The sequence below is a fragment of the Oikopleura dioica genome, chromosome 1 (genome assembly GCF_907165135.1).
Source record: "Oikopleura dioica chromosome 1, OKI2018_I68_1.0, whole genome shotgun sequence".
Classification (NCBI taxonomy): Eukaryota; Metazoa; Chordata; class Appendicularia; order Copelata; family Oikopleuridae; genus Oikopleura; species Oikopleura dioica.
In genome coordinates this window covers 8,614,032-8,641,390 of record NC_137291.1, presented here as the reverse complement: position 1 = coordinate 8,641,390, position 27,359 = coordinate 8,614,032, and the positions used below count along the sequence as shown (strand labels likewise).

Genomic DNA, 27,359 nt, shown 5'->3' with positions numbered 1-27,359 from the left:
GGAGACGTGTATAAATTTATTTATTACTTGAATTGAAAAAGGAAGGGATGAAGAATCTCCTTTTGGTGACTATAGTCTATAGAATGGAAGCTACTGGCGTCTTTTTTGATGCAATTGGTCGACTTGTTCGTTAGTTGTTAATAATTATGCACGAGAATGTATTCTATAGCCGAGAATGATTTAAATTGCTAAAATTTGGAGCTTTATTTTGAATTTATGTCGCTAAATCGAGCTCTGAGTCAGAGCCTCTGACAAATATATTCGAGACACATATATGTATTAGTGTCTTCTTATAGTAGCTTCTTGATAAAAATGAACGCATGTGACGGTAAGGAGGACAACAATTTGATGAAGTTGTTGTCCGTTTCCCATTTTTGGGTTAGCCATTTTTTCGGGCGCTCGGGAGCTTAGCCGCGCGGCAGCCGAGAGCCCGTTTTCCTCAAAAATGCAAAATTGCCACTCAGATTATTAAAATACCATTATCTGAAATTTCACTCCGCGAAAGCACACAACTTTATTATAAATAGCGACAACAACAAAAAAAAACGCGGAGATAATTTTTTATTAATCTTTTTTACATAAAATAAAACAATAAAAAAAAAGAGATCCAGCAGAAAATATCGGAGAAAATATCGACTTCCGGAAAACGCAACTAGTAAGAAAAACGAAACCAACCGGCATTATGCCCGAGACAGGTAAATATTCGCAAGAAAAAAGCGATTTTTTTCTAAACCGGAAGTTGGGTTTTCTATGGATCTTTTTAATGGACGATTTTTTTAATAATAAGAAAGCATGAAAATTGTTAATGAAGAATTGAGGATTCATTTGAACTTTCGACAAGGAACAGTGTCGATTTAAAAGGACTCTCCCCTAAACTGACCTTTCTAATTGAGCCACAGCGTCAGATTGACGATCCGCGCTGGTTAACCGGGCGGTCCAGCGCGCCTAAGCGTTATGTCATTGGCCCACTGGGCCTGGCGCTTCGCACTCGAAGGTGGAATTTACGAAAAAAAAGCGCAGCATTTCGCATCCCACTGTCTAAATTTGATCCTATCAATGAAATGGGTGGGTTAGCGCTAGAATAAATCGATAGAAAAGAGAAGAAATTCTCCGAGCTCAATTCAGCCCTTTCTTCGCGTCATCACTTCCACCAGCTGCATAAATCAGCATTTTCTGAATTAAAACACGTCGCTATAGAAAGGGATTATTATAAGATCAAGGAAAAGACAGGGAAATCAGCCTAGATTTCATTGAGGAAAAGAGGGTTGAAATTAGAATAAATATATGTTCCTTTACAAAGAAACACCCTTATTAAACCCTGAATCAAGATTTTTTTTTAAATAAAAGTTGATAATTTAATGGAAAAATTTGTTTATAGACATCTGTTCGACAGCCCTTTTTATACGCGTCTAAAGTCTGAGCAGACGTAACAACCCCCGGGCGTGGATATTTTGATGAAGGAGACGGATATTTTCATGTTTTCAATAAATATTTGCCCAGCAGAACAAAAACAACATTTTAATTATCGGAGACGATGCAGTATTTCAAAAATAAATTGATCTTTTTCTACTTTCGAATTTTCAGAAAATCGATGTCTCCCAAGCCGGCCTAAATATTTTTTCGCACATGTCTGTTTATGTCAGTGTCGCTAAATTTGTGTACATTGTAAGACGACTCGGGTCCATCTAACCTAATTGGCATTCGTCTGCGAGTCCAGCCTGTCTGCTTCTTCGTCGTCTCCTCCCTTTTTTACCCAGCTTTTATTCGACCGTGTCCATTTGCGCGACAGAGCCCCGCGCTCGTGATTTTATGGCCTCTGCGATGTTACACTCGCAAAGAAAAGGGCGATGGCCAGACAGATGTTCTTCGGCGAACAATTCCGCCATAGAAAAAATTCAAATCGCCTTTGCCAAAATTGCATCCTCGCAATTTGCACCTTTGCACCGCCCTTTCCTGCTGTCTGCAAGACAAAAAGTCTTCGCGACACGAGATCCTCAAAATAGAAAGCTGTAATTTTAGTTTAAGAATCTGGAATTAATCTTTTCGTAGAAGTTTGAAACGTCATTGAGAATGGGCGTCATTTATGGCTTCGAATTTCCATCTCCCCTTTATTTGATTTTTATGATGACGTCGAAACTTTCTCCTTTGAATAAAACATGCCAGTTTTGCTCAGTTAAGCAAGAAGTCATGCCAAGTTCGAAAAATAAACTTTCTACAAAGGTCGAGGTCGAGCACTGAAGCTCACGTACGATCGTAGGTTAATTCCCTTTCTTGTCTGATAGAACTCGACCGAGATTGGCGGTCAAGTTCTCTCGGATGTGAATTGTTAGACGATGACCAAATCATGCGCAAATAGCGACTGTTTCAACGACCGTAAAAAGGCGTTTCCACGAAATCGTGAAATAAAATGACCCCGAAGACGACCCTCATCCCAAATCGATGCTCGTACTTCATTTACATAAGCGTTCCTCAACGCACTGAGATGACTACCAGTGCGTCGCCGGGTGTCAGATTTATTTCTTTGGAGTTGAAGGAAACAATTTTTTAGACCAAGGCCAGGGGTCTAAAAATTTGAGCGGCGCCGCGCAAGGGCATTAAATACTTGAAAATTCAATTATCGAGTCATAAACGAAAAAGTAATCCTGTTTGATATTTGCCTCGGCGTCGATGTATTTTGTCGATGTATTTTGTCGACATCGATTATCGATCCTCAAGCTTGTGAAAAATTGCTCCCCTCTGAATTTCCGACTTGTTAAAACTTTATAAGATACTGGGCAGCATATGTTTAATCGAAATTTTTCTTTCAATTTGTGAAAATTGAAAAAGATAAAGGTCAGAAATGCAACAGCGTAGCTAAACTGGTCGCCAGACAATCGGATTAGATGCAAACATTGCGGGAAAGGGAGCCTTGGCGCGTTCTCATTCGTCGAATGTTTTTCCTTTAATCCAAAGTTCAAAGCTCCCATTTTTGGAAGCTTTCTGCATTTGTCTGATCGAGGAGAATCTGTCTTTCGATGCTCTCAAATTTGGTAAATCCCGGAAAAAGCGATACCCTTACGACATTTTCGCGCATCCCAAAGCCACCGAGTTGAACTTTTCCACCACCACCAGAATGCGTCTCCAGTTTCTGCCAAGAAACCTGCCCCAGACATCGAAGATGAACTTTAAGCTCGCTTCCGAATGAAGCCCCATTCTGGTCGTTTTCGAAAAAGTTCAATCTTCTTGAGGGGATGAGCCGGCCGGGAATGACCGCGGAGGATCTATTGGTTCTGATTTCATGTTATGCAACTGGGTTGAATGTCACTTATAACCTTCACGCAGGCGAGGGATGAACTTTAGGCGAATAAACGTGCCCTCTGATTTATAAATTAGTATTTCAATTAATGATTCAGAATCGGTGAAGCTTTTATAGGCGATATCAAAAAGTAGACGTTCGCAAACGTGATTCTCCGGTCATGTTTCGCGGCGAATATGTTCCGGTACAACTACTAGTACTAGCAGTAGTCGAAATCGTGCTAGATAATCGACGGCCGCACGGTCTAACACAACCCTAATAATTTAACCGGCTCCGCTCATGTTTCTCCGTAAAACGGTTAAATATTTGAAAGTATTTAACCTTTTTTAAGCTCGCTTGTAATTCTATCCGGACAGATTTAGACTTGAAAATTTATTACGCTCAAGATGCGCTATAAAGTCTGGATCAGCTTGCGAGGGTAAATTCGGGGTCCTTTCCGATCGAACCACAGAGCGGTACTCGGGGAGGGGCCAACGATTCGCCAAAGCTTCCCCGGGCTCCCCTCCTCGCGTAGTACTCTCTCTCTCTCTCACCTCGGATACACTTGACTGGCTCGAGGAGGAAAAAATCCGTCTGAAGTTTTTGTTTCCCATTTTCCCGAGTTTTTGAGATTCTTATTTTTTAATTCAAAACTGCTTCAATTAGCGGCTCTTCAGACCGCTTGGATTCAGAGGTGAGAAAATTGTGAAAAACGGATCGTAAAGGGCTTATTGATATCATAGAGGAAATTATTACGAGGGATGAAATTTAGCCATTCTGGGACACTGAAACGGGCACTTCCGGTTTGTTTATGAGGAACCTAGACACCGGGTAGAAAAAATAGATCAATTTTATGAGGCGTAAAAAGGCTCCTTTCCCGAAAAATTTTTGTAAATTTCATCGATTTTACGGCGCGTGGAGTTTCGGTCCGAAGCCCAATAAATGCATCCGGCATGCAGATCTGATCGCTTGCCGAGCTTTATTATGCGCGGCGAGAAACTGTAAAATGACTGTACGCCAGGGCATCGTACAGTGCGAGGGGGGATTATTACACGCTACCGACAATGATCGACAGGCGCGATTTTGACGGAGGTTTGGGACTGAGCGACGCGAGCGCTTTGAGATGCGGAGACTCGTGTGGCCACTCTTGGACTGCCGCCAACGTCAGAATCGCTGAGGCAAATTAAACTTTTTGAAAAATTGAAGAAAATAGGCAGCACCGAATCTCACCATTCCACCCGATCGTTCTAGAGCTCCCTTTACTTCCAACTTCTTGAGAAACAGACAGACCAAGGTAAACGAAATATTCTTTAGAAGAAAGATTATGTAACAGTATGTATTTTTCCCGACAACGCGTCATTACAGTATTTGAGCCACGACGTGCTCAAATTCACGCCCAGAATCTATCGATAGTTAAATTAGGACAAGCATTTACGGATTTTTCCTTGAAGATGAATCCAAAGCGTCCTTGAGATTCACGAGTGTTAAGTTCCCAGGCGGGCTTGGATCGTGTCAAGTGCCTATCTTCTGAAAAGTAGTTTCCAAATGAAAAACAATTCTTTTACCGCCCGGTTCAACCCGGAACTGCATCCCAAATTTGCCCCTAGTAAATTCGCCTGGAGGAAGGAGCGCAACTTCCTCCGTCTCAGATTGATGAGCATTTAATATTTAATTGGCCTTTAAATTTTTTTTTTGCCTCCGAAGAAATCGATCCCCCTTGTTTACAGATGGGGAGGGTTTTAGTGGAAATAATTGACGGCGAGTTGATTGTGCGAGTCGCACAAAAGAAGGTTCAGAATTGCACCCCGCTGGGCTGGAGAGCCGAGGCCAAGAAAACAGAATGGTGTTTTAATTTTAATAAGCAGCCGGCTTGATTTTCGACGATGAAAAATGTTTAGTTCACCGAAATGGATCGGTCGTAAACGACTTCGGAATTCAAAATTGTGTAGTCACCAAGTCAACAGGCCAAATCGCCCGCTTAGGAGAAAACATAACAGGTGCGTGCAGGTGCATCTGTTGCGCAGAGACTTATCCCACAATTATAATTTGCCGGTTTTACGCTTCGGCCTACTCTCGGTACTCCTAATCCGTTAGATACTAATCAATCATAATATTTTCGAGGACACAATTGTTTTCCCCTTTGCTTCGTAGGAAAGACAAGACTCCATGAAATGGACAGGCAGCTCGAGGCGTGTTTACTCTGGCGAGTGCCCGACTCGACGCGGGAGGCCTCACTTACTCGCCTCCGGGCGGCACGCGATATTTTCCTCTTTTGGGCTCACTATTCTCACTTTATTCCCTTACGGCAGTAAATGCCCCAACTGACAGCGCTTCCGTTTGTCTTCGTTGCTCGATACAACTAATATTTCGAGTTTTTTATTTGCCCGAGAAGAAACGAGGACCGTCGATGTAAGAGGACTTTATTTCCGGTTTTGAATAGAACACAAATAAGGTAGAGACTTTTTTCATTCCCACGAGATTAACCTACTTTAGTTAATCTTCTTAAAAAATATTTTACTGTTTTGAGACTACAGTAAGGAATAAAGAGATGAAAGGTATTAGCCGCATTTCCCGTCGCAAGACATCCCCATCATAAAAATCCAACTTCCGCTAGCTATACATTTTTTGACGAATTATTCCCTTTCATGTGTTTCCATTCAATCTTTCTTTCCTAAATTATTCCTTCAGCCTTGGAGATGAGCCCATCGGACAAGATGGATGTCTGCGTCAGCCCGCAAAAGTCTTCGTCAGTCGTCCAGTACGACTTTGACATTTTCGGCGCCTTCGAAGTCACCAGGGTCATTTCCAACACGCAGAATGGAATTATCTACGAGTCGAAGCGACGCACCAATGACTCCCAGTTAGTTATCAAGCAAATTGCCAAGAAATCCGTTCGCAACTTCTACCTTATCCACGGGCAACCATGCCCCGCCGAGTTCGTTTATCACTTCACTGCTTCCGCCAAAGAAAAAGCTGCCAAGTCAATCGTCAGACCACACGAGTGGATCGAAGGTAAGAGTTTTTAGATGACAAAATTCTAGCGTAAAAACGGTAACGGAATGAAGGGCCCCTCAAGTAGTCAAATAACATCTAATTCGAAAGTGGCTTAAATTTTACAAGTGATCGAATCCGGGAGACAGCCACGGGGCAGTGGCGTCATCCGCGGGGACGATAATGTGGCCACGTGACTTGATGTGCACGCATCTGTTGGAACGTGTTCGCAAAAACGAGGTCAACTTTTTCCTTTTTTTCGTGATTGACGGCGCATTTATTTCGGCTTAGTTTAATCAATAGTAAAAGCTGCGATTTCTGGCGCCCGGCCAGGCATCATGCTCAGAGTATTCTTCGCTCTGACTGTCGATGCTATTTGTCGAAGCACTCTTTCCCTAAGAGCGGCTTGGTCTGGCTGCTCGCCAAAGGATCCAGCTCAGGCAGGAATATCAAAGGGGATAAATGATAATTAATGCCAAGTGTCTTAAATTCTAACCCGTTGAAATCACACACACGCTTCCATGTCATGTGGGTGATGGATTTAGTTCGGTAAACATTTTTGGAAGGGGCGATAATGGCCGGGCCAAGAATATAGCCAGACCAAGTTTAGCCTCGTTTCTATTTTTGGAAATCAGTTGTAATCCATCTGACTCAAGGGGGTAAAGTTCGCCCAAAAATTCCCAAAGACGTGATCAATCCATGAAATTCCTGTTTTTAACAATTTTTTTAAGGAACCGACTCTTATATCATGGTGATGGAACGCCACCGCCAGATGATTGATCTTTTCGAAGCCTCGCAAAAGTACCAAATCTTTCCTGAAAAATTTGCACGAGTCGTCACTTTGCAAATTCTTGCGGCAGCCAGGCACTGTCTCAAGGTCGGCATTCTTCACCGCGACATCAAGGATGAAAACGTCTTGGTCGATCTCAAGACGGGCGAGGTAAGCAAAGCGGAAAACTTTGATATAATTGTTGAAAATATTTTTCAAAGATGAGACAGACCACAGTGCGCAATTAGGACTCGCTCGCTGTCTTTTTCGGGAGAAACAAATCATAAAATTGTCTAATTGGCCTTATTCCTCGATCAGTAGTCCAGCACGGGATTGAGAGTTGAAAACATTAGGGTTATGTCATCAAGGGGGAATCACGCGATTTCGATTTTTGTCGCGGACCTTCATCTAAAAATCGAATTCAGGCACTCCTGATCGACTTTGGCTGCGCTTGCGAGGTACGCGAAGAGTACAACTCCTTCTGCGGCACTGCCGAATACTACCCACCCGAGTGGTACCGCCACGGCCGATACGCTCCCGGACCATTGTGCGTCTGGCAGCTCGGCTGCTTGCTCTACATCCTCCTCACCGGTGCCATCCCCTTCGAAAAAGAAGACATCCGCGAGGCCAAACGCGCGACCAAATATGAGAAACACCTTTCCTACGATGCCTTGGAAGCCATCAACGCGATGCTCGAGCCTGAAGAGTCAAAGCGCGTCACTCTCGAAAATCTCGACAAGCTAAGCTTCTTCAAGAGCTGAGACCACGCGCGCAGCATATAATTATATGGCGAACATGAATGAATATGAAACAAATCTCAAGTGCCGCAAATCTCTCATCTGGTGAGCCAAACAACGCCAAGCCGAAGCTTCTTCAAAACAAAAACCTATTTTATAAACAACACCCGCGTAAAGCATTCTAAGCTACACAAGCAAACTCTTTTCCTTTACAATTCTTCCTACCTACAAAAAATGACTTTCTAAAAAAATGACAAACCTTTATCACGCGAACAATCCGACTTTCTATTTCTTCTTTGTTTTCTGTACACACAAACATGTAAATAATGCCCCTTCTTCCAACAGCAGACAAAAAATAAATTGTACAGTTCTTCATAAACATGCACAATCATGTATTTCTCTTCGATGGACCATCTATGGCTTTATTTTTAAATTACGCGAACTTCTTGCAGAAATGGTTATTTACGGAGCACCGTTTGGCAGTTGATAAAAATTGTCTCTAATTTTATCCTTGCAGGAGATTGAACTTTGTAATCAGAACCAGCCGTCAATTTCTTCTTGCATGTCCTGAAAAATAATAAGTAATCAATGTTGATGGCGATATTCCACCTTGATCTTGTTGTACTGGTCAGGTTTCAGAGCGATTCCCTTCTTTCCGGGCTTCTTCTCGCCATCTTTATTGTAGAACTCCCGGATGTCAATGAGAAGGAATTTTCCCTATAAATTTTACTCCTTCTGAACGTTTAATATAATAAACGAACCTTGAATTTGGTAACACGGATTTGTTTCTTGTCGCTTATCTCGAGTGGATTGTAGTCTTCCGCCTCGGCGATGAGGATTTTTTCATCGACGTCGTAGAATGACTCTTTCAGTTTTCGCCACTCGCCTTGATTCAAAGCGACGCCTTTCTTTGTTGGCTTCATTCCCGTCGAGTCTTCGTAGTACTCCCTGATGTTCAAGTAGTGCTTGCCCTTTTAATAAACAATGTTCAGTTTTCGCCAAAACCTTCATCGTTTACCTTGAATTCCATCGGGCCTATGTATCGTTTCGGGCCAATGAGAGTCATGTGCGACAAGTCAACGCCTCCTCCATCGGGTTCGTCGCCACCCTTCGCCGTGGGTTTCTTCTTTTCCGGTCTAGCTTTTTCTTTCTTCCTCGGAGGAGAGTCCGGTTCAGACATGGGGAGATCGGACGTTTCTCGATCTTCCGCTTTTCCTTCTTTGGTCTTTCAGCTTCTGAAGAATTTAGTTAGCATCTGGTCAAATGTCTTCACTGGAATTAAAGCAGGGCTGGACTGGGCTCGGCAACCTGACCTGAGAAAAGCCCTGAGTCAGGCCCCTGAGTACTGAGTACAGTACAGTGTGCCTGAGTAAAATCGAGACTCGAGAAAAAAAACCCTGAGCCTGACCCTGACCTGAGTTAAAAGACAGGCCTGAGTTGCTTACACAGGGCCTGAGTTACTGTAAAAAAGTACTAAAAAGGCTCAATTTGCAACGTCAGGGGGTCCAATTACACTGATTTTCAATCATTAGGGCGATTTTCTGATTGCAGGACTGTCAGGTTGAAAGTTATCTGGGCAAAATGAAATTTTTAAGTGTGAACTTGGTCGAAAAAACCCTGTGTTTTACCCTGAGTCAGGCCCCTGAGTCTGACCTGAGTACCTGAGTCTGAACAGGCCTGACCTGTTTGCCTGAGAACCTGACTGAGTGAAAAACCCTGACCTGAGTTCCTGAGTAAATTTCGAGAAAAAATTTTCGAACCCTGACCCTGAGCCTGACCCTGTACTCAGGTTGCCGAGCCCAGGGGCTGGATAATTTGAAATCAACTCAAATCTCAACACCCATATTTCGGGAATTTGGCCATCCTGATTGGTCAATTGGGCCGTTTTGGGGTGTTGAGATTTGAGTTGATTTCAAATTATCCAGCCCTGAATTAAAGACTGTCAATTAGGAATTTCCACACACACCTCGCCCTCTCTCCTTCTTCTTTTCCTTTTTAAGCTTTTCCGCTTTGGGAGGCTTGGCGACGACCTTTGGTTTTTCCGATGGAACATCATCGTCTGATGAGTCAGAATCGCTCGAAAGGATTTCACGAGATTTAAACTTTGGCATGTCGACTTTCTTAACTACACTCTTCATGGATATCGTTTTTGATGCAATAATCAAAGGGAACTTTTTCATCTGATGAGAATTTATTTAACAAGCGAGCTTGAAGAACAGTCAATCATCAGGGAGGAAGGTTTTATTTAATCAAGCTTCTGGAAGCCAACCATTGGCGCGATTTCTCGGAAAGCTCGTCGAGAGACGTTGAGGCCGTACTTTCGGATGAGACCGGATCGGCAACCGGTGATTCGGCACTGTCGGAAACCTAGAGCACTTTTAACAACCACCTCTTGGGAGTTATCATACCTCGGCCTTTGGTGTTTTTGCCCTTGTGTGCGAACCAGATGTTTTCGTGTCCCATGTCGAAAAAAGTCTAAAAGCAAACAATCGACACCAACTTTGTTTGATAAGATAACTGTAGTTTTTGTTTCAATGGTTGTTTCAATTTCTGTCACTCGGTGATGGCAGTTAAAATAAAAGATAGGCCACAGGTGCAATTATTTAACGAAACAGTTCTTTATATACATGTTGATGGCGATTCTTGAGATGGGCAGTTGAAAGTTTCGGCTAGGCAGGTGGTGAACTATACGATATAGTTTGAGGGGATCTACTAGAGGCTCTCCTTACGCTTTGCTCTCGTCAGAAGTCGCTAATTTAAGAACGTTTGAGAATGTTCACTGGAACGATATAATACAATAGCTGGCCCATTGGCTGGGCGATGACAGTGACGGGCGCTTCTTCAGCTGGAGGCTCTTCTGGTTCTGTTGTTTCGACTACCTCCTCGTAGACATCGTTTCCTTCATCGATCACCTCACTCGCTGGGGGGCTCTCTGGTCGCACCCGCGATGTTGGCTCTGCTTCAGGGGGAAAGCCTTCTTCTTCAGTTGCAGCAATTTGAATGGATATTCCAACTCCAGAAGCGCCATCTAAAAGAGAAAGATAAGTCCGGAGATGTGTGAGGCCTTGGGTAATAAGGGCAGGTTATACAAAGATGTGGTAAGTTTTTCTTTCAGACATTTACCCTTCGGGGAAACAGTCAATTTGGGCTGTTGAACAAAAACAATTTCGAATTCAGTTTGAAGCAGTATTTTTTGGAGCGTTAAAACTTTTTTGATGAAACTTGAAGGGTTTGGTTGTACGGAAATGGTGCAGATTGTGTAGATAAACGAGAGATAATAAATGTCCTTTTTTGACCTTTTTTAGACTTCAGTCAAACTAGCCACTCCAAGGGCGTTTTTGACCAGAAAGCTGTTGGCCGGTCTGACATGGGCGGGAGTCATCTTTTTCGTTAAATCAAGTTATAATTTATCAAGTTTGATTAATTACCTTCAAGCTGAGTCGAGCAGGCTTTCGGAGGCGAGTGAAGAAATTGTTTGTACTCTTCATCAGCAGAGCTTCCGACAGTGGTTTCCGCGATCTCATCCTCAGTTGGCTTCGGCATCAATTCCTCCTCAATCTTATCACCTTCTGATTCTTCTCCAGCGGGCGTTTCAATCGCTTTTTCGTCACCAACTGGCGGCTTCTGCCCTTTGTTCTCCTCTTCTGCTGCCTTCTCATCGTCAGTCATGTTCGCTTGATCGACAGACATCTCCTGATCTTCCAGCTCTGACATGGATGGCATCTGCTGACCCTCGCTCTTTTCTTCCTCAACCCGCATGACGTTCATGCCCATTTCTTTCGCGATAAACTCCTGCGCCTCCATTTCTTCATCGCTTCCTGGCGCCGCGCGACCGGTCTTTTTCTGTGGCGAAGCGAGCTCGTCCATTTCTGGTGCTTCTTCCTCGTCGTTAGAAGAGTCGTCTACTGGCTGTCGAGATGGCCGCATCTTTTTCAGTTCCTCGACGACTTTTTTCAATGGTCGGCATTTTTGCTGGTGAATTCGCAAGCCTTCGTGAGAACCTATTTTTTCAAATTAATTCTAGCGATTCTCGAACTACTCTTACTGGTTAGTTTCCCACAGAAAGGGCACATAAATGGCTCAGCGAGCTCCCACTTGTTTTCATCAAAGTCTCGGGGCAACTGAAGAGGCCGCTCGTCAAGATCCATGTCCAAATTCAACACCGGCATTCCAGGAAGATCGTCTTTTGCGTAATTGTAGAGTTTTGCTCTTCGTTGGCGTTTTTCTTTTCGCCGCTGGGCTCGCCGTTTTATCTTCTTTTCATACTCGTCGATCAGGTGCAAACTGGATTCCAGGTTTTTTCGCGGCTCCCAGGTGTCATCGTCTAAGTAGAATGACGAAAATATCTGATATTTTTCTTTGTGTTATTTACCTGGAGGAAATCCGACCCAGCGAATTCTGTACTCAGTTTCTTCCAGTTTATTGCCATCCTCGTCGACATTTCTGTGGTCAAGGAGAGCTTCAACTTCCCACTCTTCGTCGCTACCGCCATCTGACATTCTTTCCCGTTCCGAGTTCTGAAAATTCGGACTTTTAAATTTGGGTGAAAAAATATGGAAAAGAAAACAGGAATAATTGATAAACAATATTTGAATAAGGCAAGAAAATTTGAAAAAAAGAAGTAGTAAAAGGTAAATTGAATAAACCCGAAAAGCCGCTCGCGGCTTCGAGCTGGAGATGAAATAGACGCGCTTCATTTTTTTTCTCGGAGCCGCAAGTGGCTTCTCGACTTTATGTGCTTTCATTGTTTATTTTGACGATTTTCGATAACGATTTCAGAGTGTATTCCTGACCCTTCTTTTTTATTAGTTCTCTAAAAATATAAATAGTTTCCGCTGTCTCTCAAATGATGATATTTCCTTCTCTGCACCTGCTTATAAAACAGAACATCGCGATAGAGCCTGATCTTTAGGGAGAGGCAAAATTAATTCGTGAAGAATTCTGATAATGTCTCGAGCAATCGTTGGTTACTCGCTTTCTCGGGCGACCAATCAGCGCCGCTCGTAGATTCTCCCGTGTACGAACCTTTTTCGTCGCTCCTTTTCCGCGATATTCTCAAGAAATTGGTTAAAAGAAAAGGGAGAATGCCGAAGAAACGGGATCTAAGACCACCAGGATAGGTTAAATTTTAATTCTAGAATTTAATTTTCAATCTTTGAAAAGAGTTCTTTTTCTAGAGATCTCAAGATCTTCCATTCGTCTTTTTATTACTAATATCATCGTCGATTTTCTTTTATTGCTTTTTGTCGGTCACGGTCAGTCAGATGCAATCAGAATGAAATCGTAAAAACGACTTGAAATTGCCCCATTGGGTCAAATTTTATTCGAGCAAACAAGAGCCCGCGGATTTCCAATTGTAATGCGACTTTGGCCAAAGAAAAAAATGCCCATAAATAAAGCGAAAGACGTCAAAAAGAAAGAAAAAGAGATAGAATACGAATTCGATTTTACAGCAATTCCAGCGTTTCTCTACGCCATTGGCCAATTAATCGTAAAATTCTCCATTATTTTGGCCAAGTATTACTGGAACGTCTACCCGTACACTTTGCCCCGGAAAATTCTAAATTGCTACTGTCTCGAATGTCAGAAACACGAGCAAAATTTAACCAGATTGAAAGATGATTCCGAATCGTCGGATTTGGAGTACATTCCCAGCGAGTGCCTCAACAAGGAGTTCTACAGAAAACACGGAGGACCCGGAACAGCACTTGAAAGAATTTACAACATGCTTTTTGACGAAGATCTGGAAAGCCACGAAATTCGAAGGCTTCAAAGAGAGGCGATGGAACAACACAAGCACAAACAGTTCCAAATGGATTTCAACGCGGCTCTTGAAAGGAAAAAGGGTTGAAAACTCACACTTCTATGAAATCTCAACGAATCTCATTTTCATCCTTTTTGCAGAGAACGACAAATATCAGAAATGCCGCTTACTCTTGGAACATTGAAGCTCTTCAAAAACTACTTACTGTAAGTTTCTCAATTGACTTGAGAAGATGCTCGCAGCTTTGAGCTGGAGCAAAGAAAAGGTCGCGTGACGCGCGGTTCCATTTTTTACCTCTGAAATCTTTCTTTTTATAATATTTTTCAAACGATGATTTTCTAGCGCTGTTTCGTTAGATATCCTCTGCTTGCTAATCCTGATCAGCTGGTACTTCGGCTCGTGGAGGATTCTTTTCACAGGGCTTGTTGTTCACTTCGTTTTCACGCACTTTCGAATACTGAAATTTTTCACTTGGAAATCGCTGAAACGAAACTGGAACTTTTTGGTTTATTATCCAAACGAAGTTAAAAACGGTAAGGGTGTCTTTTCGCGTTCGAGTTTTAAGGGATCAGCTTCAGAATACGAAACGCCAGAGGAAGTATTCTTGCGATACTACGATACGGAATGCTACAGAAGTACTCTCATGAAAACCTATCAACGAAAACAAGATCGAATTCAGCGAGAGCTCAAGAGTCAAATGAGCTTCGTAAGTTTCTGCTTCCTTGACGCTCATTTTCGATTACTTTTTAAGATGGAGAAGCAGTTGGAAAAGAAAAACGAAGAAATTGAAAACCTCAAAGTCTCCGTCGACGTAGAAAATATCTACGCAGAGGAGTGCGAATGCATGCGAAAGAAACTCGGATCGCTGGAAATCGAACGAGCAATACTCAAAACTGAAAATACAAAATTGCAGAGCCTGATGAAAGAAAAAACAAACCTGATCAACGAGAAGAAGAACAAAATCGAATCAATGGAGTCAAATCAAAAGCAACACTCCAAAGAACTCAAAAGCTTGAAATCGAAAATGGATGACGTAAAATTTGCCAATTCAAAAATGACGAAAGACTTGAGCAAGTCGGAGAAAACGATCACCAATATGGAATTCGAGATAAAACAACTCAAAAAGAAACTCGAAAATCATCAGAAAACAAAACCGCCAAAGGAAAGTGTTTTCTTTTTTGATTCTTTGCTTCTTTTTCGAGCAATTTTGAAAACACCCGAAAGCCCAAAAAGCCCGAAAAGATCAAAATCAAGAACCTCACTCCTGCCAAGCCGGGCATGCTCCCTGAATGTGTCATTTGTTCTGACACGGCCATGAATCATGATCCGGTCGCTCTCCCCTGCGGGCATGTCTTCGGAGCCCTGTGCATCAACAGCTGGTTCCAGAAGAAAGAATCCTGCCCCATTTGCAATACTTTTGCCTCTGACGAAACAGTGAAAACGCTGTACTTTGCTTATAGCTAAATACAGTTGTTCCTATCAAAAATCCCCTGCAATTTTTCATCACAATTAATTCATACAATACATGACTGAATACTCTATCCCAATTCTACTAGTACACCAATCAATCAATCCAAAAATAGTTTTTACGTTTACTTATTTATTTCCTGATGTAGATTGACAGTCGAAATGGCCTCCCAAAAAGAACAGTTCCGCGAAACGGGGGAAATCTTCACCCCCGCGAGTATGATCTTCGGCGTCCCCCCGCCGCAGATCATTTCGGACTACTCGGTCGTTGAAGTCAACAACTACCACGCTTACAACCCCGAAAAGCCTGACAAGAAGGAGCCAACGCAGCACGGCGTGTTTGATCCAAAACTAGGTCCATTTGAAAAAGGTGCGATGTGTCCCACTTGTGGAAATGACCGGATAGCTTGTCCGGGTCACTTTGGACACATCAAACTCGCCTTGCCTATCTTCCACACTGGCTATCTACCTCATACTTATAATCTCCTGCAAATGATCTGCAAGGGTTGTTCGAGAGTGTTGCTCGATGACGACGTCGACGAGAAAGGAAATGTCGTCAAGAACGCGAATAAGATCAACACCCGTGAATATTTTCGCAAAAAGCTGGACAATGCAAAGATGACCTACGACCAGAAAACATCCTTGAAAAAAGTCATCATGGCTTTGGTGAAAAAAGTACCAAAGGCCTGCTTCCATTGCTCCGAGTACAACGGACCAGTGAAAAAGGTCGGCTTTCACAAGTTTCTCCACGAGCGATACAAGTTCAAAAACACTGGCGCAAAAACTAGCCGGATCCAAGATCACCCGAGCCAAACCGAGTTCAAAAAAGACATGCAACTTGCACTAACCGACCCGGCAGCATCAAAGGACCTAAAGGAAAGCATGAAGAAAGTTGTTGGCCACACGATCGATGCTTGCAGAGCACAAGAGCTCTTCGAAAACATCCCAAAAGAAGATTACCCGCTGTTGTGTATGGCTGTCGACTCAGTTCACCCATCAGATTTGATACTGACGCAGATTCCAGTATCTCCATCAGTTATCAGGCCTTCGGTAACGTCTGATATCCGACAAGGAACGAACGAGGATGATCTGACAGCGAGTCTGATGCATATTCTCAAGATTAACTCTGGTCTTGAACGAGCAATTCTTGATGGAAAGGATATTGCAGGAAGAACGAGTCATGTAGGCCCATCCTGGGACGTACTTCAGTCTCTACATGCCTTGATGATCAATTCTGGCGTCAACTTGAACGCGTTTCCGTCGCAATTCCGGATCAAGGATACGCCGCGCCAGTCTCTTGTCCAGCGACTCAAGGGAAAACAAGGACGATTCCGCCAAAACCTTCAAGGCAAACGAGTGAACTTTACCGCTCGATCCGTCATTTCGCCAGATCCAAACTTGCGCATCGACCAAGTCGGCATTCCTATCGATGTCGCAAAAAAGCTGACCTTTGCAGAGCAAGTTACACGGTACAATATTGCGCAGATGAAAAATCTTGTCAAAAATGGCGGTGAATATCCTGGTGCGAATGAAATCCTGTATAAAAATGGAGAAAAATGTAATCTTACGTTCTTACGCGAAAAAAGAAGAAGGGATGAAAAATCTAAAGAGCTCCGAATCGGTGATACCGTCCACAGACATTTGCATGATGGGGATATTGTTCTCTTCAACCGTCAACCTTCCCTTCATCGCCAGTCGATGATGAGTCACCAAGTCAAAGTTATGCCTTGGAAGACCTTTCGATTCAACGAATGTGTCTGTGCTCCTTACAATGCTGATTTCGATGGCGATGAAATGAACGTCCATCTCCCTCAAACGAACGAAGCTCGATCGGAGGCGATGGTTCTTATGGGCGTAAAGTCTAATACGCTGACTTGTAGGTCTGGAGAGCCCCTCGTCGCTTCTATTCAGGATTTCATCACTTCGATGTACTTGCTAACTCAGAAAGATGTCTTTTTCACCCACTCAGGTGAGCTTTATCTCTATGAGTTCAATAAGTAAAACATAATTTTAAGAGTTTTTACGGCTCATCACAACAGTCACCGCGAGAAACAAGGGTCGACTTCGCATCCCACAGCCCTGCATTTTGAAGCCGACCCCTCTTTGGTCCGGAAAGCAAGTGTTTTCCTGTCTTCTTCGTCCAAATCGCAACTCGAATGAGTTGATCAACCTGAGCTCGAAGGCAAAAAGATTTGAAGCTCCAGCGAAGAACGCTTCTGGAAAATGGGAGTGGCGAGGACGAGAGTGTGTTGGTTATTCAAAAGGCTCGCCTGAGATGATTTGCAATGATTCGTGGGTGTTGATCCGTAATTCTGAGCTCGTGGCTGGTACGATGGACAAAAACTCGCTTGGCTCGGGCTCGAAGAAACAGGTCTTTTACATGTTGACACGAGATTACGGAGAAGAAGCAGCTGCACAGGCAATGTGGCGCATGTGCAGAATCGGCCCTAGATACTTGAGTAACAGAGGCTTTTCTATTGGTATTGGTGATGTCTGGGCGTCGGAGAATTTGTTGAAGAAGAAAATGAGGGTCATTGACGAGCAATATAGAAAAGTTGACGAGCATATTCTTGCCAAGAAACATAATAAATTGAAACTACAAGTAGGCCTTCTTTGTATTCAAATATTAACTGTGTTTAGCCTGGGTGTACAGCAGATGAAACACTAGAAAACGTGGTCCAAAAAGAGCTCTCGAAAATTCGAGACGACGCAGCTAAAGCATGTTTTGCCGAGCTGTCAAAGTTCAATACGCCTCTCAACATGGCACTCTGTGGTTCCAAAGGTTCAAACATTAATATTGCCCAAATGGTTGCCTGCGTCGGTCAGCAGGTCCTGTCTGGTAGTCGAATTCCAAACGGTTTTGAAGCGCGTTCCTTGCCTCATTTTGAAAGAGACTCGAAGAATCCGAAATCACGTGGCTTCGTCCAGAACTCTTTCTTTTCTGGACTGACTCCGACTGAGTTTTTCTTCCATACAATGGGTGGAAGAGAAGGTCTCGTCGATACGGCTGTTAAAACTGCTTCAACGGGTTATATGCAGCGTCGATTAGTCAAGGAACGGATCTATATTTCTCTTTACCCAATTTTACTTCTAATAAGAACGTATTTTCATCCTCAAATCAGGCTTTGGAAGGTTTGTGTGTCCAGTATGACGGAACAGTAAGAAACACTGACGATCGAGTGATCCAGTTTACCTACGGAGAAGATCAGCTCGACCCTCAAGAGATGGAGGGAGACTCTCGTCCGGTCGATTTTGATCGAGTTTGGACAGATTCGATCTGCCGATTCGGTCGGAAGCATGACCGAACTATCTGTAGCGATGAAATTAGAGATGTGGTGAGAGAAGCTGTCGAGAAAGTCAAGCAAGATAAACGATTCAAATATAATGACGAAGGATTTGGAGTCGGCTTTAGAAACTTTTTGGACAAAACAACTATCGAATTTGCTGATAAACAAGCTGACATTGTCAAGCGCCATTGGGAGAGCTACGGAGTTTATGCGAAATCTGATGATGAAAGAGCGAACTATCAGGCCATGCGAACAACAGCTAAACAAGGTAGTTTTTTTCAACAATCTTTATTCGTTCTAACCAAACATTCAAAATAACTTTCGTCACTCTTCTTCTTTTTTATCTCCTTCACTCTTCTTCTTCATTTCCGGGCTTATCTTCCAGATCGTACAACTCGTTATCCTTTCTGATTTCTTCTTTTTATTCGTTTCACTATATTTGTTCCTACTCTTCAAGTAACACTTATATCAAAAAACTTATATGAAACGAGCCTAATTTTTCCTCCATATATTCGTAGTCCCCTTTTGCAGCATTCAGGAAAGCCTTCGCATTCTCGAGTTCTTTCGTGTCAATTTGATTGGCATACGCCCCTCTTCGAGTTCGCTTTTTGAAGATTTCATCATCCACATCAGAATTTGGTACCGACTTGAGAGTTTGATCCAGAGCATCTTGCAATTTCTTCACCCGTTCCTCTCGTTCCTCGATCTCCTCTGCCAATTCCTAGAGTAATTTACGTATTTTTTAGGATTCCAGCACTAGTTTTACCCCCATCCATTTGATGAGCTTCAATTCCTTTCGCTCATTTCTATTCTTCATTACTTTGAAGTGATACTCCCAGTTGTTATCATCGTATTCTTCCTCTGAATCGGTGTCGAATAGCCAGCAGCCCATCTCGTGTTTTTTAAATCTAGAATAACTTATTCTGAATAAGGCTTTTTCTTTCAATATTTTCAATAAAACTTTCAAAAACTATTCATCTTTATGGGATGCAGCTGCCGAAAGAGGGCGCCACTCAAGAAATCACCCGCCAAGAGTGGGTCCCACGTTCTTTAGTTATCAGATCGGAATCAGTTTGGCAGAAGAGCAAGATAAAATTATCTCTTATTTTGATAACAATAATACAGAATGCGTAAAAATCACCGGGAAGTAAAACCATTCATATCTCTCGTTATAAACTGAACTAAATTTCTCACCGCTAGGATATATATACCGGACGCCGACTCAAAAGAGGAGCGAGAATCTAAAAACTTTTTCTAGTCGAACTCTTCGTCGAGCGATGCGCGCTGAAGTATTTCAAAGCCCGAATGGAGCCAGGAACTTGTGTTGGTGCAATTTGTGCCACTTCCATCGGTGAACCAGCTACTCAAATGACGCTGAAGACTTTCCATTTCGCCGGTGTTGCTTCTATGAATATCACGCAAGGTGTTCCGCGAATTGAGCAGATTATCAACAATACGCAAAAGATCAAGACACCCATCATTATGGCTAAATTAACAACTGAAGACTCGAAAGAATTCGCACAAGAAGTAGCTTCAAAGATTGAAAAGGTCTGCTTAAACTATTATATGTTAATAAAAATCCGTTATTTAGACAACATTAGGAGAAATTTGTGAGTACATTCAAGAAGTGCACAACGCGGACGAGTCATTTTTGCTCCTCAAATTGGACACGAAGCGAGTTAGATTGCTGAAAATGCGCGTGACCGTCGAATCTATCAAGCATTCGATCGCTATTTCATCCTTGAAGCTGAAACTCGGGCAGATTATTGCTCACGGAGAGTCGATTTTGACAATTCATTCTTCTTTTAACGATGACGCAGGAAAGTTTATTCTATATTCACTGAGACTATTCGAATGTAACATGTTGAAAAACTCGTATAAGAATGGCAAATGAGCCTGCCGAATCTGAAGGACTCAATTTGTGCAGTTCTTGTTCAAGGACTGAAAGAAATCAACCGTGCTGTTATCAGTCATCAAGACAAAAAAGAAGGATTTTTCGAAATGATTATTGATGGAAACGATTTGGGAGGCGTTTTGGCCACAAGAGGTATTTGAATTTATTTTCATTATTGCTTACGAATTGTGATAGGAATCGACTGGAAAGAACGTCTTCGAATCACATTCCGAAGGTGTTTGAGATTCTTGGAATTGAAGCGGCGCGAAGCACGATTATAAACGAGATGGAAAATACGATGGGGCACCACGGAATCCACGTTGATAGGCGTCACTTGATGATGTTGGCTGATTACATGACTTACACTGGTCCAGGTTTGTCAATTGAACTGATCGCCTTTTCTACTATTTTTCTTTTTCAGTATTTGGTTGTACAAGAATTGGATTGGCGAACGTTTCGAACTCGCCGCTTCACTTGTCCTCTTTCGAAAAAACATCGGACATTCTTTACAACGCGGCCTACTACGGACAGAGGGACTCCCTCGCTGGACCTAGTGCTGCTTTGATTCTTGGGGTCCCAATCGAACTCGGAACTGGTCTTTTCAAGCTGTATCAAGAAACGAAGTTGGATAAAGAAAAAGTTAAGAAGAAGGAAACACTTTTTGATCACTTTACTCAAAATAATGTTGGAGTGACTGTTGGGACGTGAAATTTTGCTTTTTGAATTTGAATAAATATTTCTTACCCCTCCATTAACGCTTTTGTTTTATTTGCAATCAGTGATTTGAGCAGTTTTATAAACTTATTAAAGATTCTCCCTGGCTGGTCGGGCTTGGCAACTCGGGAATAGGTGTCATTCTTAAAAGCAGATTTAGACTCTGATAATGATTACGAGCTCCTATGGGACCATTTGCTAGGCTCTTACCTTTTGATAGATCTTTTCTTCCCGAAAATGCGCGGCTCTGCGTCGTAAAGCAAGCATTCTGTCGATGATAAGTGCAGTTCTTCCTTGCTGGCAGTTGAATCAGAAGAAGACTGTGATTCCAAGGAGCTATTAGGGATTGTCGTGAGACGCGATGTGATCACTGAGTATTCTGAGAGCGCATAAGGTTCCACTGATTCGCGGTCTTCTAGTAGCACTAGTGCGAGAAGTCCTTCAAGCAAAACTCCAAGCATAACAGCGTAAAAAGAAACCCCAAACTCGTATTCCGCGGCTCGGTACTTTTCTGTGACTGCTAGGAATGCGGTAAGACCGAAGAAACCAAACATCGCGGATATTGTTAGAATGAGTGAGTGAAGAATATACTTTCGAGGGTAGAGAATCTTTATGACAGTCGTTAAGGTGGTACAAACGACTGCAAATTTGAGAAAAACTGAACTTTCGCGGGCGGAGAACAAATAGCGTTCCCAAGTGCTCATCATTTCTTTCGTCTCTCCGTTGCTCAAATCGGTGAAGTTTATTGGCCGGCATTGCCCATAACACTCTTCACTTCGGCAACATAATCGTTTGAGCCCCTATCAGACTGATAAAAAGCATACAATATTTGCCAACCTGAGTACTATCAATAACCATCCAAGTCACTTGAATGTGGTTATGTTCATCTTTCACGAACCAATTTTCTCTGCCCTCGATCCAGTGATCTGTACAAACTCCGACCAGTTGAAGACATAAAGGAAATTGTAGCAAAACCAGTACAAGTGACCTTTTTGGGGTTGATATTCTCTTTGTTATCATTCTTACTGTCTTCATTCGTTCAACTGCTTGGCAGAATTTTCGCCTTACCGCAGGAAAAAAGTAATTATTTTTAATTGATGCTCACTTGTGCTTAGAATTCCCTGGAGATCGAACATAAAGTAGAGGAGACAAATTATTCAAATAATGTGATTTACACAAAAAATTTATTAATTTCAAGGCGCAGACACTAGGCAGAAGAAACGACGCCCGAATCTCCTTCAGAGATGGCAGGAGATTTTGGAGAATCGTCACTAGAAAAGCTTGAATCAACTTGAAAAAATTACTGTTACTTACACAGTAGGCATGGTTTGTGCAATAACTCGGCAACGAAGGATATCTGTAATAGAATTAAAGCCATATTTGGTAGCGATGTCCATCGGAGTTTCGCCCCATAGATCCGGCTCGTCAGCTTTCAGCTAGAAATGAAGGTTTATTTCGTAAGAATACGACGATTACAACCTCAGTCTTTTCAAGCAAGAATCGGACAATTGATTCAGCGCCAACTGCACTGGCGACGTGAAGAACTGTTCGGCCGTTGCAATCCTTGGCGTTGAAGTCGTATTCGCTGTCGAAAAACTTCTTGACAAGTCCAAGTTCGCCTGCTCCAACAGCAAAGAATAATGAGGTGCGGTTACTGTCCTCAATCTTCATCATGTTATTTCGAGGGTTGATTTTCTGGACAGCATGATTTAAACTTAAATTTTAAGTTGAATGTCAAGTTATCAAATAAAATTATTATACCTGTCGAAATGATGGAAGTTGAATCGTTGGAGCAATCTGTTCATGAACTCAATACCCTTGGCTGAGTTTCCAAGTTTGTCGAGTGGAGGAGAGTAAAGGCACATCGCCATGACATTTGGAACAACAACGATGATAGAACCAGAAACACCAGATTTAGCGGGGAGTCCAACCTGGAAAGCCCACTGTCCAGAGTAATCGTACATACCGCACGAAAGCATCAGAGAAAGTGTCTGTTGGACGGATCGTGGCTCGTAGACTTTGTCGTTTGTAATTGGACAAATTCCTCCGTTGGCGAGGGTAGCAGCCATGACACAGTGAGAATCGCACTTGGCTTCGATGGAGCAGAGCTGGAAGTAGAATTCGAGGACCTTTTCAAGGTTGGTTCCAGCTGGGAAACAATCGTGCTCGTGCATGTAGTGACCAAGAGCGAAGTTTCTTGTTCGGGATATTAATCATGAATTTTTCAATAAGTAATTAGCTAGATATTTAGTTTACGAGCTCAAAAAGTGGCTCAGAATGACATAAAAACGGGTGATCGACGGGGTAATCAGGTTTATGAGCTTGACCTAAAAGCTTCAATTGATCAAAAATAGGTTGCATCGAAATAGGCGTGTTCTTTAAAGATCCCTCCCTATCAGCAACGGATCGCTCTGAAAGGTAGATTGAGTTATTGAAGCCAACATGGAGATCTCCGGCAAGTCGACGGAAGATTCCTTGCATGTACTCGAATCGATCAGCTGTGTTCATTTCGGACTTAACAAGTGAGGAAACCATGATGGCTCCAGCGTTGATCATCGGATTGTGAGGTTTGTTTCTACAAAAAACTATTTTTCCTTAAAAATCGAAAGTCATACCGTCCATCAAGGACAATTTCGTTAAAGCCATGGCCAGATGGCTCAGCAGAGACGTAGTTGTACACATCTTCATTTCCATAGAGATCCAAAGCCATCGCGTAGTTGAAGGGCTTAGAGGTCGATTGGATGGAGTAAGTCTGATCAATATCTCCAATATCAAAGCGTTGGCCATCAACGGTACAAACTGACACAGCCCAGAGACTCGGGTCGACACGGGCGAGTTGAGGAATGTAATCGGCTGGGTGACCAGAGTTGAAGTCCTAGGAAAATATCAAAATCAGACAAAAATAAAGATAATTACCTTGAGTTCTTCGTAAATTTCGGTGACAGTCTGTTTGAAGGTGCTGAAGTCAGGAATAACGAGATTTCCTGAGAACGCCTTGACGATCAACTCCTCGGCATCGCCGATCAAATTCATGAAATCATCAGGCATAATTGGTGCAACCTCCTCTCCTTTAGCAGGAGAAAGCTGGAAGTCTCGCATTCTGTTCATGAACGGAAGCAGTCTTGCATCGGACTTTTTGAGCCCCATTTGTTCAAGGCCATTGACGAATTTCGTGACATTGAGATTTCCTTTCTTCGTGACGTACAGGTCAAAAATATTACGGAGGATATCCTGTCTTTCCTCGGACATGATTGAGTTTTGTTGATCTCTCTGTCTCTCTGACGATCTCTGAGACGAAAAAATTGATTCTCTGAAACCGGGCTAAAGGGGCGTATATAAAGAACCAGGTTTACGATGCTATCAAGCCGTTCAATCTCAGATGAACCAGTTACCGATTTGTTTCTGGCGGCTTTCTCTTTCAATTATATGAAGTCAATAGCCAACGATATTTATCAGTCGAGTTCACTCGAGTAAAATGAACTTGGTCAGTCCTTTTTATGGTCTAATTTCCGGAATACGATTCTGATTGATTCTGCGGGGCCTTAGGTAAAATCAATTTTTAGAGACAACCGATCTATTTTGTGTAAATTTGCAACCGAAACTAATTTAAAAACGAACTTATAAAAATTGCGTTCCAACTCATCATCAAAAGACAAACAGTAAATTACTAAATAAACTTTGCTCTTCACTTTTGCTGACTCTTGAGAAAAAGCGCGCTACGCATTTTACAGTAATATCTTCTTCTGGGGCGCGTTTATGGCCAAGTTCTCATATTTGCTCAGTCGTGAGAATGTCAGCCAGCTTTTTAGGGGCTATTTGATACAGTATGCTTTGGCAAATTAACCGGAAATGGCCGAAAATGCAAAAAGTACCCAATCGCCCATGTTTGCTCTCTGTGGGGTAAACATTATGCCCAACTATCGCTTAGTGCAAATGCCAAAGCCACCTTGAATTTATGAAGCTACTTTCTTCAGCCTTTTTACTTTTACCAGAGATATTAACTGCCGTAGAAGGAAAGAGAAATCTTACGCTTACTGTTCTAGCACCATCGCTCGATGACATCATTTCATCTGAGCCAGAAAGATCAGTTGCTGACTTTCCTTTTCACTGGCAAAATGTCCGTCCCGTTATCGAAAGTGCGATTGAGTATTTCAAGCTTGACGAGCTTTATGACCTCGAGTTTGAGCTAGTGCCAGATGGTGGATGCGAAACTGTAGATATTATCGAGCCTGCCACCAAGCGTTTTTATCAAAGTCTTCGGGTAGAATCAATTTTCTTAAGTTTTGTCATTATCGTTTCTTTTAGCCCAAGACACTTACAGAAGAAGACTGTAGCGAGCAATTTACCTATTCTCGAAAGTCGAACATATTTATTGGTCTAACATGTGACTACCCTTATGCCCAATTATTGCACCAAGGTCGCTACTGGGACACCAGCCTCACCGATGAAATTCCTGGCGATGGATTTCCAATGATAGGGATCGGACTTCGAGGGAAGTCATTCAGATACAGAAACGGGGCTGTAGAAGGATTCACTTCTTACAAATCAGTGCCACATTTGATGAGACTAGGAGAAACGTATCATTACGCCATTCAACCTGTTATCGAAATGATCAAGCGTTTCGGCTGGGACAGAGTGACCCTAGTTGTTCCAGGCGTTTTTATGATGCTCCACAAGACGACTTCATATGGCCGGCCAAATAGCGACACAACATGGACGGACATTATGGACAGAGTTTTGAGCCTCAAAACCGAGCTAGAAATTCAAACCGACATCGAGTTCAAAGAAATCAGCCTCCAACTCTTGGGAAGGAATCCCGGAGATAATCAAATCTATCTTGCGGACAGTTTTGGAACGACTTATCCGAAACAAATGTGTGAAACTAACTGTATTCGTGAAACGCTCGATACGATAAGCGAGTCCTCAAGATTGGTGCTCTGGATGTTTGATAGAAAATATCTCGAAGACTTATTTTTGAACGAAGAAACGCAGAATTACAGAGATCATTATGAAGAGCCAGTGTTTTCAAAAACCAAAAACCCAAGTTATCAGCACTTCTTCTTTTTGGACAATGAGCCAAATGAACCATTTCCGCTGGAGTATACTAATGTCCATTTTCTATCGACTGAACACGTTATTCGGGAACATTATACGAAGCCTCCTGTTTGCCCAAACGACGCAACACCTATCAACGCTAAAGAAATTATCGAAAGCAGCTATGTGCTCGAATCTTACTTCAACTCAATTGGCCTTGTGAAGAAAATCTTTTCAGACGTTGAAAGAGCTTACCCTAAGTACCAATTTGATCAAATTCCAGGAACGATTTACGCTGACTTTGGCTCGAATACAACCTTTGAAGGGTATTTCGGCGAAGAAATAGCGGTCGACGAAGAAGCAGATCAAGTTATGACTATGATTCTTTACTCTTCGCCTCAAGAAATCGCTCTCTCGAATCGATCGTCAACTATTCTTCAGCCTTCAATCAAATTTTTTGATAATTCTGGGTCAACTATCATTCCCTTCACTGTTCTCGATGAAGAAATATTCAATTCAATAAAGAATTTCAACTTTCGAGAGCCCGAATGCGGATACGATGGAAACAACCTCGACTGCCAACCGTGCGGTGGAAATTGCTTTGGAGTCATAATGGGCATTGTTATTGGCGGTATCGGACTGGTAATTGGCCTCGTCGCTTGGTGCTGGTTCACAGCGGCGACCAGGGCTAGCTGGGAGATCCAAGCTAGCGATGTGATCTTCAACCCGGGAAAATATCGAAAGGGACCGAAAATAAGCTCTTTCGAAGAAATCGTCGACGACGATATTTTAGTAATGGGTTTGGAAAATAAGCTTGAAAAGTCATTTTTGAATATATATTTTGAACCTTTCATCAGCTGAATTCGCCGATCGAAAATCAAAGCGCTCAACAACACAGATGAATAAAAACAGCAGTATTGTAAAAGGCATCCATATTCCGCTGAATCCGCACGTTCCGGTGGGTATCTATTGGAAAAAGGATCTCTTCAACAAATCCCCGCCGAAACTTGTTGCAGTGAAAAAAGTCCGCCTGGCTCAAAGGATCAACTTTACAAAAGAGCAGCAGAAAATTGCACAAGTAAAGTGACTGTTTAATTTCTAACGCTAACCTGACTCAAAGGATTTGGTGAAAATCAAGCATGAAAATCTGGTACAGCTGAAGGGGCTCGTTGTCTTGACACTTCGAAATGTGTGTTACAGGATTACAGAATACTGCGGAAAAGGATCTTTGTACGACCTGCTGCAGACGAATATGGAGGTGACTTCTTTCTTTCCGATTTTTTAATGAATATGATTGTTCAGCTATCTCTTGATATGAAGATCTGTTTCACAAAAGACATTGTCAATGGAATGGTTTTTATCAACAAATCTAACATCGGACATCACGGAAAGCTCACCTCTAAAAACTGCTTAGTAGATGGTCACTTC

The 27,359-nt window shown here is 42.5% G+C and overlaps 8 protein-coding genes across 12 annotated transcripts; 3 read left to right on the top strand and 5 right to left on the bottom strand.

Moving 5' to 3' along the window:
* The first annotated feature begins 500 nt into the window (after nt 1–500).
* LOC145695604 (serine/threonine-protein kinase pim-3-like) lies at nt 501–8,150 on the top strand. 2 transcript variants are annotated; one of them, XM_081772594.1, is made up of 5 exons: nt 501–695; nt 5,173–5,271; nt 5,963–6,286; nt 6,997–7,205; nt 7,460–8,150. In XM_081772594.1, the coding sequence occupies exons 1-5, from the start codon at nt 683–685 to the stop codon at nt 7,793–7,795; spliced, it is 981 nt and encodes a 326-aa protein (XP_081628720.1). In that variant the 5' UTR covers nt 501–682; the 3' UTR covers nt 7,796–8,150. The 2 variants fall into 2 exon arrangements, with proteins under 2 accessions (XP_081628720.1, XP_081628721.1); XM_081772595.1 differs by lacking the exon at nt 5,173–5,271 and having other exon boundaries at nt 504–695.
* A 28-nt stretch (nt 8,151–8,178) lies between these two features.
* LOC145695602 (uncharacterized) lies at nt 8,179–9,922 on the bottom strand. The gene is made up of 5 exons (XM_081772592.1): nt 9,738–9,922; nt 8,790–9,006; nt 8,533–8,742; nt 8,381–8,488; nt 8,179–8,338 (listed from the first exon to the last, which is right to left on the bottom strand). The coding sequence occupies exons 2-5, from the start codon at nt 8,949–8,951 to the stop codon at nt 8,306–8,308; spliced, it is 513 nt and encodes a 170-aa protein (XP_081628718.1). The 5' UTR covers nt 8,952–9,006; nt 9,738–9,922; the 3' UTR covers nt 8,179–8,305.
* Nucleotides 9,923–9,943: 21 nt separating this feature from the next.
* On the bottom strand, nt 9,944–10,333 carry LOC145695603 (uncharacterized). Its single transcript, XM_081772593.1, has 2 exons — nt 10,180–10,333; nt 9,944–10,138 (listed from the first exon to the last, which is right to left on the bottom strand). Exons 1-2 carry the CDS (start codon nt 10,232–10,234, stop codon nt 10,017–10,019), a joined length of 177 nt encoding a protein of 58 aa, XP_081628719.1. The 5' UTR covers nt 10,235–10,333; the 3' UTR covers nt 9,944–10,016.
* On the bottom strand, nt 10,284–12,896 carry LOC145695601 (uncharacterized). Of its 4 annotated transcripts, XM_081772590.1 has the most exons (7): nt 12,797–12,896; nt 12,144–12,288; nt 11,817–12,095; nt 11,200–11,772; nt 10,568–10,799; nt 10,501–10,522; nt 10,284–10,456 (listed from the first exon to the last, which is right to left on the bottom strand). In XM_081772590.1, exons 2-6 carry the CDS (start codon nt 12,268–12,270, stop codon nt 10,513–10,515), a joined length of 1,221 nt encoding a protein of 406 aa, XP_081628716.1. In that variant the 5' UTR covers nt 12,271–12,288; nt 12,797–12,896; the 3' UTR covers nt 10,284–10,456; nt 10,501–10,512. The 4 variants fall into 4 exon arrangements, with proteins under 4 accessions (XP_081628716.1, XP_081628713.1, XP_081628715.1 ...); XM_081772587.1 differs by having other exon boundaries at nt 10,501–10,799; XM_081772589.1 differs by having other exon boundaries at nt 10,284–10,522.
* A 146-nt stretch (nt 12,897–13,042) lies between these two features.
* Nucleotides 13,043–15,082, top strand: LOC145704560 (uncharacterized). Its single transcript, XM_081782016.1, has 5 exons — nt 13,043–13,609; nt 13,676–13,741; nt 13,878–14,068; nt 14,114–14,241; nt 14,287–15,082. Exons 1-5 carry the CDS (start codon nt 13,131–13,133, stop codon nt 14,851–14,853), a joined length of 1,431 nt encoding a protein of 476 aa, XP_081638142.1. The 5' UTR covers nt 13,043–13,130; the 3' UTR covers nt 14,854–15,082.
* A 71-nt stretch (nt 15,083–15,153) lies between these two features.
* On the top strand, nt 15,154–20,931 carry LOC145695801 (DNA-directed RNA polymerase III subunit RPC1-like). Its single transcript, XM_081772826.1, is given in 9 exon segments — nt 15,154–16,971; nt 17,018–17,604; nt 17,643–18,054; nt 18,123–18,557; nt 19,548–19,837; nt 19,881–20,152; nt 20,185–20,348; nt 20,387–20,557; nt 20,605–20,931. Coding segments are annotated over 9 exon segments (4,425 nt in total). The 5' UTR covers nt 15,154–15,164; the 3' UTR covers nt 20,892–20,931.
* Nucleotides 18,639–19,193, bottom strand: LOC145701474 (uncharacterized). The gene is made up of 3 exons (XM_081778698.1): nt 19,056–19,193; nt 18,782–19,010; nt 18,639–18,706 (listed from the first exon to the last, which is right to left on the bottom strand). Exons 1-3 carry the CDS (start codon nt 19,179–19,181, stop codon nt 18,639–18,641), a joined length of 423 nt encoding a protein of 140 aa, XP_081634824.1. The 5' UTR covers nt 19,182–19,193.
* A 1,133-nt stretch (nt 20,932–22,064) lies between the features above and the next one.
* LOC145712072 (putative glutaminase 2) lies at nt 22,065–24,194 on the bottom strand. The gene is made up of 7 exons (XM_081789763.1): nt 23,814–24,194; nt 23,513–23,772; nt 23,292–23,472; nt 22,659–23,095; nt 22,377–22,611; nt 22,212–22,333; nt 22,065–22,168 (listed from the first exon to the last, which is right to left on the bottom strand). The coding sequence occupies exons 1-7, from the start codon at nt 24,144–24,146 to the stop codon at nt 22,105–22,107; spliced, it is 1,632 nt and encodes a 543-aa protein (XP_081645889.1). The 5' UTR covers nt 24,147–24,194; the 3' UTR covers nt 22,065–22,104.
* Nucleotides 24,195–27,359: the final 3,165 nt, after the last annotated feature.